The following is a 12,931-nucleotide window of genomic DNA, read 5'->3' on the forward strand; positions in this document are numbered from 1 at the left end:
GTGCCGAGGGGCACTCGGGCGCCAGAATGGAGAGCGGGAAACCAGCTTTCAAACGAGACCAAGATGGCGCCGATCGGTTCGCGTCGCGCGGAGCTACGGCAGCTTGAAAATGAGGCAAACCTTCGCGCTTGGCGTTCAATTTCGGCTCACCGACGTTTCTAAATTACCGTTTTTTTAATACTTCGAGTAGGAATTGAGCCATAATAATTTGTAGAGGCATAGTTGGGACATTAAAGACTTCAAAAACGCAATTTTTGAAAATTGCCATTTTTGACCATTTTTCGAAATTTCAAGACCCGCGTCCCCCCTTAAGCTTCACCTTTAAGATTGGAATGCAATAGCATTCAAAGATCCCCGAGTGCTTCTCACGCTTCGCGGCAACTGCAGCTTATGTAACTGTAATGTTTACCAGGAAACGCTGGTGGCGAACGCTATGCACAAAGGCAAGATTTGTGGTTCTTTTTTTGATGGTGCGCAAGAACCGAGCAGGCCATGCCAATCCTACTAAGACAGACCTCAAACGGCAGCTGGAAAACGCTATTGCGTCAAAAGAGGTTTTTGTTTGAGTTTCTGCGTAACAGAATTATGTTTCCTCACATATTTAAAATACAATCTGATACTATCATGTCTGGGTTTTGTGCAAGTCCTACTTTACGATTTTTATGATACGTTTTAATTTGAGAAATTCAATTAGTTCAGTAACATCTTTGTGCTACACGGAGAGCCTGTGTGGTTGGGTTTGCGTGGTTTAGAATGATTATTCCCGAGACAGCGGCAGACACTGGACACGGGACACCGTGCTTTCTGGGGTACGGGGCCCTTAACGCTATTGTGTAAAAGAGAGAGAGAGAGCGGAGCACACCGATTGGCTGCATCGTACAGCATGCGCCGAGGCTGGTGCCACGCTCCCTTCTCTGACTCCACTCCCTGATTAATCCCATTCACTGTAACCAAACTGAGCAGGACACCCGTCTCTTTATATGTAGGCGGCTGTCTGGCAAAACTCCTTGCAAAACTTTTTGTGTGTTGATATACGGTTCATAGTAACAGAATGCTCAATTTAAATGGGGTTATTATCAATTGGTTTGATTGTAAAATGCAACTAGACACTTCTAGAATCAACCACATTAATAGGCTCAGAAAGAGAGAAAAAAGAACAAGAAGCAGCCAATAAAAAAAGCCAAATAGGCAAAGTAAAATATCCGTAAAGGCATAACAAAACAAAGTACTAGTACTGTCTTTCTCTATTCTTCACTTCTGTTGAGTTACTTCTTCGTATGAATCAGTTACTCAGCAACATGTGCGTGTCTGTGATCGTTTATTATTTGTGTGCCTGGGCGATGTTCATTCCTCCTATCCCTGTTTACCTCTTCCTCTATCACATGCGGCCTGGCCCAATAAGTTGAGCCTGCACTACTCGAGTGCTGCATAGCATTAAGTCATTAAGACCGTAACTTTTGTAATAGACTTTAAAGACTGGAATTCATGTGCTCGGATTAATACAAGTGCAGCTGTATTGACATCACAGAGAAATGAGGAGTTGGAATTACTGATCAACAACCTTTCTGTTCACAACGAGACTAGTCACCACTTCTTAGGAGGAGGAGCAACATTTATTAAAAAGAAAGGACAAGCAGGTGTTTTTCTGCTTGTGCGGGAGGCGCCCTTAGTCCAGGGCTCCTGCGGCTCTTGCTGTCTCCCGGGCCCGCCGCACCAGTTGCTGCTGGTTACGAGGGTCCGAACTAGTCAGCACGGCCTCCCACTACCACTTCTTATGGCCAGCCCTTTCTCTTTCTGCGCCTGGCTTTTATAAAGCCTAGGGGCTGAACTTAGGCTGAACTAGGCTGAAAGCCTAGGCTGAACTGGAAGCAGCTCAATGTTGGTTAAATAGTAATGTTAATTAAACCAAACTCCCATGACGATGACCTAGCTTCAACATAACTATAAAGCTGAATTCTCTGATAAACTGAACAGCACAGGAAAATTTGTTTAGCTGTCTTAAGTTCAGTGAACTTCAGTTAGACGTGAGTTCTAGCAGGGCATCCGCTCAAGTTCCTGCATGTTTGTCTTGGAGGAAATCTTTTATATGGCTTACCTGCACACAGACAGTGCAAAATGTAACCATGCCAGAGCAACAGGTGATAGTAAACATAATGCCATAACATATAATGTGGATTAGCACCCCATCACAAATTCTGAAACTAAAGAACTGCAGGCGCTGAACCGCTCTGGCTCACCCTGGCTGCAGCTTCAGCTCTGTGCCCGTCGTCTTCCCCAGCACTGCGACTGCGCCTCCTGGCCAGGGGAACCACCAGCTTGCTTGGGTTTAAGTAAGGCACATCTATGGGCAGCCGGGGATCGATGAATGTTGTGCTTCGGGATGTATGGTCAATAAAGAATTGCTGCAGCACAGAGATATAGAAAACAGCAGGTCATGACATAACAGCAAGAACTAGCAGAAGGAAACGGTGATAGTGCGCGATTCTGTAATCCAGCTAGGCTATCATGCTACTAAGAGGAAGTAGGGCCGATGCAAAGGTAAAGCCACATTAGTAAAAAACTGCGTGCATCATTTGTAATGTGTCAATGTTGGTCTGACTACAATGCATGGCGTCTCCTGCCATGACAGTCATGTGATAGCTTCAAAATTTGCATACTCTTTCCACTGGTATCCTAGCAGGGATCAGCAATAATTCCTGCTGTAGGATATAAGTGAAAAGTGTATGCAAATTTGGAAGCAAATGTTGCCAGGGATCAGCAATGATCCCTAGCAAAGACTAGCAATACTTCTCTATATGAATGAGTTGGTTACTTTTCACTCTCTCCTGTCATGAGATAAAAAGAAAATAAAAAAAGACCCCCCCCTCCCTCAACCAAACACACAGAAGGAAGGAAGAAAGAAAAAAAGAAAGGAAGAAATAGCATGAAGATTTATTTACTCAAGAGCAGAAAAATGTTGCCACTTGCCTGTTTTGATGGCATGCATTCTGCCGCTGTCGATACTTTAATATGCTCTTGCCTAACTTAATGCTCGTGTGCCCACAGTCTTTAGATCTGACAGTACTGTCACTGCTGTGCTCAATATGTACTGCATTGCCACTTCTGATATAATGATTCGGTGTCAACAAGGAAACAGATCATTGGGGAAACCTTACCTTCCCTGAGCGATCCAGCTTCGTCTCCCAGCCTCTAGGAAGTTCCCTTGTCTTGTCGGCAAACTTATTTAGCAAGCTCACCAAGTCTCGGTTGTGCTGATATCTATAATGTGTGCAAAAAAGCAAAAGATTGTGTGAGCCAGGGGACTCGTCACGCCGTTTGACAATGTTGTAACTCAAAACACTACTTCAAAACTCAATAAAGAAAAAGAAAGCAATGTGACCTCTCAGCAAACAACATACGGAACATCATTACATGCACATAGTGTCTGGCACTCAAAGCCACAAATTATTTATTCAAACTTGACAGGACTGTCTAGAGGTACGAATATTCTGGAGTTTGAAGAAACAGATTTACCAGAGAAGAAGTGTCTTCATTCTACACGTGGCCAAAAAACCTTGTCAATGCGCTGCTACGTGCAAATATGCTTAACACAGCCAGCTAAATCTGCATTTTGGTCATTTTTGTGCTATTGTTATAGCTAGATGAGAGTATGGCCAACGAATGCATCAAATCCTCATTGCCAGGCAACATGAACAGAGGTTCAACCATGCTCCGGCACCTGAATGACTGTGGCTATTTATGCAACTGTCATTGTCCAGTATTTACATCGCTTCACCCTGGCCCTGGGCACAGACAACCAAGACATAATTGGTGCCATGTGGAGCTGTCTGACGATTCTGGCCATTAAAAATTCTGAACTGCAGACAATGAAGCCACTTGACACTGAGTCATTATTGAACATGTTAATGAACAAATGCTGGACGTGCAGGCTTGGTTTGGCTTGTCCCATGGTTTGGGCATGATTAGCGACTACAGTAAAACCTCGTTAATAAGTAGTCGACATGGAACGTGGAACTTGTGCTCATTAAGCAATATACTAATTATCCAACAATGAAAGATGAGCGGCTGTAGACTTATCGGCCAGAAAATAATTACGTCTTAATTCTGATTAGTTTCATTTGTGAGCCGGCAGCAAATGACACATGAGGCAGCCCTCATGACGGTCAACACATGTGCCGCATCGGATACGGAAGGGACATCATCCACTTCCACATCGTGGTCGTAGACGTTGTGAAAGCACCAAAAGCTATGGGAGCAAGAAACATGTCATGGGCACCATGTTTTGACGTCACTATAAGTGGTGCCTCCACCACGAGTGCGTGAAAGGTCCGTGCAATGCAATTTCACTATCTATGGTCTGCGCGCATGACATTTCGCTGATTTCGTGCTTGTATGCACTGAAATACGAAGGGAATACTACACACTTACCACTTGGCATGCGGCAAGCGATAACTGCTTAAGGGGAGACGCGAGTCGAAAAACGGCGATTTTTATCAAAAACGTTATTTAATGCATTAAGTTCAATGGCGACAGCATGGTGTATTCATCACGACTATATTTAAACAGGAATTACTTATTAAGCAGGCATGTATTAAGAAAGTTTTACTGCATAGGGTTGACTAAGCTCAGTTTTGAAAAGACACTTTATGTAATCTAAACACAAAAACATTCCTCCTTCTGCTTGTCTCAGTGGATGAATGAGCATGTCATTATGCTAGTGGAGTCGGAAATATCAAATTACGCGCTGTAAGGCGTTCAAATTTTTTATTGTCCTTATACGTACCTCCGTAATGCGTGGAGGTGTCGCAAAACTGTCGATAATCGACACTGTCTGAATAATCTGAAGTCTGAATAATAAGCATAACATTTGAGACTTACACCTGCTTTTCGAGAGACATTAAATTTGACTAACTCAACATTCACAAGTGATGTAACACGGAATCCATAGTAATTTAATCATGCAGACTAGGTGTGCTTGGTTAAACCAGGATAACAGGGAGTGAAGAGTTTACAAAAGGCTCTCAAGAAATGCAGAAAACATCAGAGGTGAGCAACATATCGATAAGAGCACCCCCCAAAAATTTAGCTGAATTTGTTTCTTGTATCCTTCCACTTAGTTACCATAAATGCACATTTATTAATGTTTCCTGGTTTCCTGGTGACCCAAGAGATCAAGATATAGTCAAGTCTGTTGTATTAGATGTAATTAATACACAATACAACAACAACCCATAACAGTGAAAAATACCAGCACACAGTGAGAGGTTTTGCAGAGAAATGTACAGAGTGAAAACTTCAAAGAAATAATTTTTACCTTTCAAAGTTAGCAGGATCTCTTCGAATCTTTGCAATCATGTGTTTCAAGGATGAGCTTCTATTGTAAGCAGCCAACGCATCCTAGAGAGACACAAAATCATATAGGGAGAAGGGCACAACTTGTCATAGTGAGATTATGTGCAAAGCTCATCATGATTATATAACGCTAGACTAGCATATACGGCATTCCCATTTGCAGTGATTTAAGTCAAAGGAATGACTCAGACACACTCAAAGCCTTGATGCAATGAATTTAACCCGTGTACCGTGTGGCACTTCTAACACATTAATAATTAAGTGAGCCGAACAGTTCACAATGAACTCTTGTAGGCAGAGCTCAACTTATACAAGAACCTGTCAGAGATTTCAAAACAACTATTTTTCCCATAGGTGCAACACTAAGACTTCCTAAAGCTTCAAACAACATGCTTCTAATGTGTTCCTCATCAACGACGGCATCTATGCAACAAGCTGAAGGATAGATGCCCAAACATGCTAAAGCAGCAATTGCACAAGCTCCAGATTGGTTTTGACCACCTGGAGCTCTAGAATGCGCAACCAAGACTGAATAAAGAAGTGTTCTTGCATTCCATCCACATTAGAATGTTGCTGCTGTGGCCGAGAATTGAACCCATGACCTCATGCTCAGCAGCGGAACCCCACAGGCACTAAAGGTAAGAGTCAACTAAAGTTAACTAAACCTCCTGGAAACCACTGACTTTCGCTTCCATAGAAGTGGAACAAGATATGGCACGAAATGAACTATGAGTTCTTGCATGAAAGATAGAAATAGCTGACAATTTTGAAAAACACTACCGTAGACCTTAGCAGATGACTGCTTGCTTAGGTTGCCTAACTGAGCACTTTACAATCTCCTGCATTCCTTTAAAACGACATTAATTACTCAAGTTCCACAGAACCAGCTATGTGGATAAAGTACCACATTGAAATGCCCTACTTTTGCAGCTCGACTGCACATATATCACGTGCAAGTGAGCAATGTCACAGTGAAAAAAGGACAAACAAGGACGAGATTCACCACAAAATGTGTTTGTAGATTTATGATCATGGACAGCATCTTGCCAACGGCATTACAATCAATGCATTGTTATTTCCACCATGCCGACCCACATTTCAATCCCAGTGGTGAAAGTTCCCTTTTTTCACCACTAGGATGCATGAACTCAAGTCAGCTATGATGTCTGCTCTATTAAGGCTCATTCACACAGGCGACTGACAGCGGTTGCTCGACCAAGTTCATCGCAAATGGTTGCTTTTCCCACGAAGCGACCATTTTGGGCTAGTCGCTCACTGCTTAATTTTCAGCCGTGTGACCAGTCATAAAACTGCTGAACCAATCAGATGTGCAGAAACAGAACGTCTGCATCTGCCCATACTTATTTTACGTAGCGATGTAACTGTGAGCCGATGGCGACTGGTGGTCGCACTTGCCAGTGTGAGCATCAGTCACCTTCACTCACTTTTTGGTAGCTAGTCGCAAATGGTCGCACGACTTCCTCAAGTCGGCGGTGTGAATGAGCCTATATAGATGCATTGCAGGAAGTCGGCTGGAAGCTAAGCCATGAAACGCTTGCGGGTTAAAAATAAACGACGTGTAAGGTCACAGGATCCAAAGGAGAGGAACCGCACACACGACTGCATACAGCAGCACAACGACTCTGCTAAAGCACTGATAAAACATGATAAATATTATAGTAAATCTGCCAAGATATACCATATGAAGTTTGCCAACAAATATGCAGCCTTGAAAGAGAGAGATGAAGATGACATAGAGGTAATGAATGAAACCGTAACTAGGCTGGCTTCAGGGGCAGCAAATGAAGTGGAAGGCAAGGCACCAAGGCAACCAGTAGGCAAGCTTTCCAAGTGACAAAGGACCCAATAAATAAACGACAAAGAATGAAAGTGTCTAACTAAAGAGATAAGACAGAATTCGCGAAACAGTCAAAACTGATCAAGAAGGCGAAAATAAGGGATATTCGAAATTATAATGTGAGAAAGACTGAAGAAGCCATAAGAAATGGACGCAGCCTGAAATCAGTGAGAAGGAAACTTGGCATAGGACAAACCAAGATGTATGCACTTAAAGATAAGCACGGTAATATCATCAGCAATCTCGAAGGTACAGTAACAGCAGCGGAAGAATACTGACCTGTACAGTACCCAGAGGAGTCAAGATGCCCCCATTCGAAGCAGTAATGAACAAGATACAGAAACTTCTATAACTAGCAATGAGGTCAGAAGGGCCTTGCAAGACATGAAACGGGGAAGAACAGCAGGAGAAAATGGAACAACAGTCGATTTAATCAAAAATGGAGGAGAAATAATGCTTGGAAAACTGGCGGCTCTCTATACAAAGTGTCTATTGACTGCAAGGGTCCCAGAAAACTGGAAGAATGCAAACATTATACTAATCCACATTAAGGGAGACATTACAGAATTGAAAAATTATAGGACAATTAGCTTACTCCCAGTATTATATAAAATATTCACCAAGATAATTTGCAATGGAATAAGGGCAACACTGAACTTTAGCCAACCAAGGGAACAGGCTGGCTTAAGGAAGGGATACTCTACAATAGATCACATCCATGTCATTAATCAGGTAATAGACAAATCTGTAGAGTACAATCAGCCTCTCTATATGGCTTTCATAGATTCTGAAAAGGCATTTGATTCAGTAGAGATACCAGCAGTCATGGAGGCATTATGTAATCAAGGACTACAGCCCGCTTACATAAATATCTTGGAAAATATCTACAGAGATTCCCCAGCTAACTTAATTCTGCACAAGAAAAGTAGGAAGTTACCTATAAAGAAAGGGGTCAGACAAGGAGATACAATCTCTCCAATGCTATTCACTGCATGCTTGGAAGAAGTATTCAAGCTTCTGCTCTGCCTTTCACCTTCGCGTGCGCGACATTGAGCTAGAATCGTTGGCTGACCTTCGCAAGTCAGTTGTCAGCCCATGTCGACAGGTCAAAAGTACATTTTGCACGCCCAATTTTGAAGAAAACTTGCCGCTAATTTCGTCCACTGTAGCAGATAGTCTGTTGTAGCGTGGTCCATTAAAAGCAAACTTTGTTTCATTAATAAAATAGGTAGAACAAACTAAGGCTGAAATATTGTCTGTTATATCCGAAAGTCTGTTTTACATGGGTCTATTGCAACGAGCGTAGACTGTAGTAGGAAATAATGGAATTCCACTGCTTCTGATGCTAGGAAACCATAGTCCTCGCACTCCCTAAATAAGAGCCAGCCCAAGCAGAATCTGCTACAAGGCATAAGGAAGGCTACCGGCCTTGGGCCCACATATTTTAATGTTCCATTTCATTTTCCATTCTGCTTTTGTCATCATGTGTCGCACTGAATGGCTAATAGCAGCGACAATGGCACTGTGTCGGCATCTGGGTTACATTCAAACAATGAAGAAGGATGAAAAGAACGGAAAATTAAATTAATGGATCGCAAGAAAAAAAAAAGTCTGCGGTTCCCCCAATGCTATGGGAATCAGTTTAAGCGAAGATTTCACTTACGTCGTTCATGTGCAGCACGTTGAAGAAGTCTGACCGAGTTGTGAAGCGAACAGCAGGCGATCTGAGTAGTGCCCTCTGACTGTCGGGACTGGAGACCACAGGAGCTGGAGGTGCCGATGGAGTCACGCTTGTGCTGCCACCCACGACCACCTCTTCGACCACGGGCACAGGGGAGGGAGCGGCACTGCTACAAGGAACAGCCGGAGCAGGAGGAGTTGAAGCTGCCAGGCTCAAAGGCCCTGCTGAGGCTGCAGCTGCTGCGGCTGTCATGCGAGGTGTCATGGTGCGCCGTATGCTCTGGTACCTGCAAAGCAATGGCGGTGATTAGCCCTCATGGCAAGTTCTGGAAAGTCAATTGTTGCCAGCCCTGCATCCTGCTATCGCATACATTTGTGCTTTTGTGAAGTGTCTACAAAGCATGAGAAGCTGCCAGCAGTGCCCGCATTTACATGTACCACGTCCAATACAACGAAAAGAATGCTAGAGTTCGCCACACTTGTAGCAAAGGTGCCCTGGCACTTTCAATGTGATGTGTATACCTACCAGCACTGCAAACATTCATTATGCAGTTATAAAGATCATAAGCTCCTCTGCTTTTTCACAACCATGACAGTGCTCCGAACTCTGCCTTAGTGTTGAAAACTGGGCAAGTTGGCACGCATTCCTCTTGTGATTTGTGCAGCGCTCACAAAAGAGAGAGAGAGAGAGTGTGTATGTGTGTGTGGGGGGGGGGGGGGACAACAGAAAAGGTGCTTGTTTTTGGGACATTCTTTTCTGCTGTGAAAACATTTTTTTTTTGTGTGTGTGTGTGTGTGAGCACTGATCGAATCTTAAGCACTCTGCCCACTTGATCCATTTATGTTGTTTCACGCCTTAAGGCAGTGTGGGCTAAAGCTAAAGTGGGCTATTAAGAGCCCCGCAAAACATTTCTTTTCCTTTTAGTGTCAAGCTGTTCCAGGAGTCGCATAATCTGGCAATGGCGTGGTTTCCTTAGCCATGCCGCGAGCAGTGTATGTTAACAAAATTACAATGAGTAAACAACAAACAAGTCCAGTGCTGCACAGTACCAGATCCGGTAATACCGAATGGTGTGACACCAGCTTGAAACCTGAAAAGCAAACCCGAAAAACAATCCTGAAAAATGTTCCAGCTCGACATTTAGCTCAAGGTAGCTCGCCTGTACAGTGAAGCATGGCCTCAGCAGGAAGCACTACCTAGGTACAGTGTGCAAGCAGACTACATTTATAGTAAAGTATTTATGCAGCGACGGAAAGGAACTTACCTCCGATCAAACTGCTGCCTCTGAAGTTCATTACAGGTGGCAGCTACACCAGCTGGCTGTGACAGCGATGGTCTGTTCCACGTGGTGGTGCGGTTTAGGTGGTCGATGTAGAAGATGCGGCCATGACTGTCAATCCGAGCCTCCCAGTCTGCCAAAAATGGCATAAAATCTTAGAACATCTTTCTCTGGCCCCTTCCATTATGTTTTTGGCTTTACTGATACAGCCAACATCCTTTAATTTGCTATTGTTAATTTGTGAGCAGATTGAGTTCCAGTCTCAAAAAGCCCAAGTACAAGAGCTTCAACTACAGCATAACCTTCTTAATATATAGTGATGGTTAAGACTTATTTGCGACGTTCTCGGACCCAGTCTCCATGAAGCCTAATGTATTTATTGACTGCTGAGCCTTTGTGACTTGTCCTATTGATAATGGCTAGTGTGTCCCATGACCATCGTACACACAAACTTACTGTGCTGCTGCTTACTTCTTTGTTGGTGTTGGCAAACGTGAAGAGACACGAATTTGCAGTTGCCAGGAATTGAACATACTACCGTTCAGTCGGTAGTAATACCACATTCCCCAAAAGTATGTGTGCTAACGAAGTTCCATTGTAATCAGTCTCATTTATGCCAGGCAGTGCTTACGTGGTGGCAGTGGCTCCTCGAGCTCCACACGCTGATACCGAATTGTGCGTTCGGGAATGGAAGGCAGACGGGTAGTGGTGCTGTGCTGCTGCTGCAGCTGCTGTTGTTGTTGCGACTGTGCGACAGTGCCAGCCAAGACAGCAGCAGCTGCAGACGTTGCTGGGGATGGCTCCACAGTAGAAGTTCGGCTGCTTGCCACACTGCAACCACACGCAGTGCACACAGTGCATACATCATGCAACAATAATATATACTGCCCATTAAAAGCCAACTTTGCTGAAATTTTAACTGAGTTACGTTGATCTAGAGCACGTAAGATACAACAGGAAAGTTGCCTTGGCCAGAGACGTATCCTAATCGCTTAAATCTCTGTATTTACCCAATTCCAACATGCTCATGACTCTAATGTGCCCCCTCTTCTTCTATTTATGGGCTTGAAGTAAGTCAATAAGGCACAATCTAGGACACACCGGATTTTCTTAACTTTAGAAAAGAAAGTAGCAATACGTTAATTACTGCAATAAGAAATAACATGAAACATGTGGAACTTACATTAACAAAAAAAAAAAAAGTTATTCGCATTTAACAGCCGTTGCTGTCGCTGCCACTAAAGCTCTTTGTCAAGTGGCTGAATTTATGGACTATGCCGTTTGTCAAGTCGCAATGAAACGGTCTGCACGAAGTATGTGAGGATGCACAGCATAGTGCAATATTTTTGCTTGCATTTTATTAATTGCCTGACTTGGTGCTGTGTGAATAAAGTATAATATTGTCATATTGCAGTGACAGGGAAGAACCAGACAGTAGCAAAACTGTGAGTCATGAATTTTAACACTTTATATGGTGAACTTGTGCCTAGAAAAACAAGTGACACTCAAAGCACAACAACAGCGGCGAGCACAGTTGTTGGTCGTCGAAATCTGATCTACAGACCAAATCCATTGGCTATTTATACATGGCTCATTGTACATTCACGTGTAATCACTTGCGCTTACGTACAGTTCCAGAAAGTACATTACTATTCTTTTCATGCATGCAGTCTGATTACAAAGGATTTCTTTGCTACAGAATTGCCAAAAACATTCGGAAAAGTTCTGATACATGCAGGCACATCTCGTGTCGAGCGATAATCTTGTAACAGCGATTAGCCAGTGAAAAACGGCCACCGGAAAAAGATAAACAATGTATGCATGTCAATGTGCACAGCAGTTACCATCACTGTTTGCGCATTATAATTTTGCAGGTGGCTGCACCAATATCACTCAAGTGTTGCTGTGCTGTATGGGTGCTAATAGTGGACATAGTGCTCACAGCATTCACATGCTGATGGCCATTAAAACTAGCACTGAGGTTGGGGAAGAGATGGGGGATGGGTGAACAGACATGCTCAGACAAACAATAATAATAAGAGGAAAGAAAAAGTAGGACAAATGCAGAAGTAGGACAAGCATCCTCACAGCCTTCATTCATACTGACCATGTGCGCTGGTTCACCAGGGACTGGTGCATGACACGATTCACCGTTTGCAATTTATTTGGTGCCAGCTATACTTCTAAATGCAGCATATACACGACAAATGTGTATTATTGAAGTACTGATAACTTGAAATCAAATAATTTTGAGTCAGCATCTAATCTAAACTAGCAAGCATACCTGTTATTCACTGGCAAGTTAATTTGGATGTGCATATCCATGCCCCAGCTCAAAAGATCATAAACTATGGCGCCTGGAATGAGGAAGTAACCAGCTATGGAGAGGGGAATATATCCGGGAACACGTGGCCCACCTTGCATGTAGGACTGCAGGGCTCTCACTAGCAGGCAATAGGCAGGGCCTGCCATAATCACTCTCCCGGTGGCCCAACACTGCTGCTCGGGTGACCTCAGGCAGTGCCAGGCTGCTGTGGTCACTGCGGCTGTACGGCAGGAGGCCAGACCCAGCCAGCCCAGGCCCTAACCTCTGTTCTGGTATGTGGCGCCTGCAAATGAAGCATTCCAGTACAACGGTCATCATGACAGTCTCGCAAGTAGACAGGTCGGCAGGCATGGCACAGAGTACAACTCATGGAAACTGGGCAACACCACACGTTTATGGTCCAAGGCGAGGCAACCACAAGACACAAAATAGAAA

General features: G+C 43.7%; 1 protein-coding gene across 4 annotated transcripts in view; it reads right to left on the reverse strand.

Annotated features, from left to right (window-relative positions):
* LOC139054700 (E3 ubiquitin-protein ligase HECW2-like) overlaps nt 1-12,931 on the reverse strand; it is a 68,011-nt gene that overhangs the window by 27,147 nt on the left and 27,933 nt on the right. For all 4 annotated transcript variants that reach the window (XM_070532154.1, XM_070532155.1, XM_070532153.1 and 1 more), the window contains exons 10-16: nt 12,588-12,779; nt 10,802-11,001; nt 10,156-10,303; nt 8,874-9,177; nt 5,315-5,397; nt 3,156-3,258; nt 2,238-2,402 (exon numbers count right to left, since the gene is read on the reverse strand). In XM_070532154.1, the coding sequence (XP_070388255.1) occupies nt 2,238-2,402; nt 3,156-3,258; nt 5,315-5,397; nt 8,874-9,177; nt 10,156-10,303; nt 10,802-11,001; nt 12,588-12,779 (1,195 nt within the window). The remainder of the gene's footprint in view (nt 1-2,237; nt 2,403-3,155; nt 3,259-5,314; nt 5,398-8,873; nt 9,178-10,155; nt 10,304-10,801; nt 11,002-12,587; nt 12,780-12,931) is intronic.

This window comes from Dermacentor albipictus, chromosome 1, assembly GCF_038994185.2.
Source record: "Dermacentor albipictus isolate Rhodes 1998 colony chromosome 1, USDA_Dalb.pri_finalv2, whole genome shotgun sequence".
Taxonomy (NCBI): Eukaryota; Metazoa; Arthropoda; class Arachnida; order Ixodida; family Ixodidae; genus Dermacentor; species Dermacentor albipictus.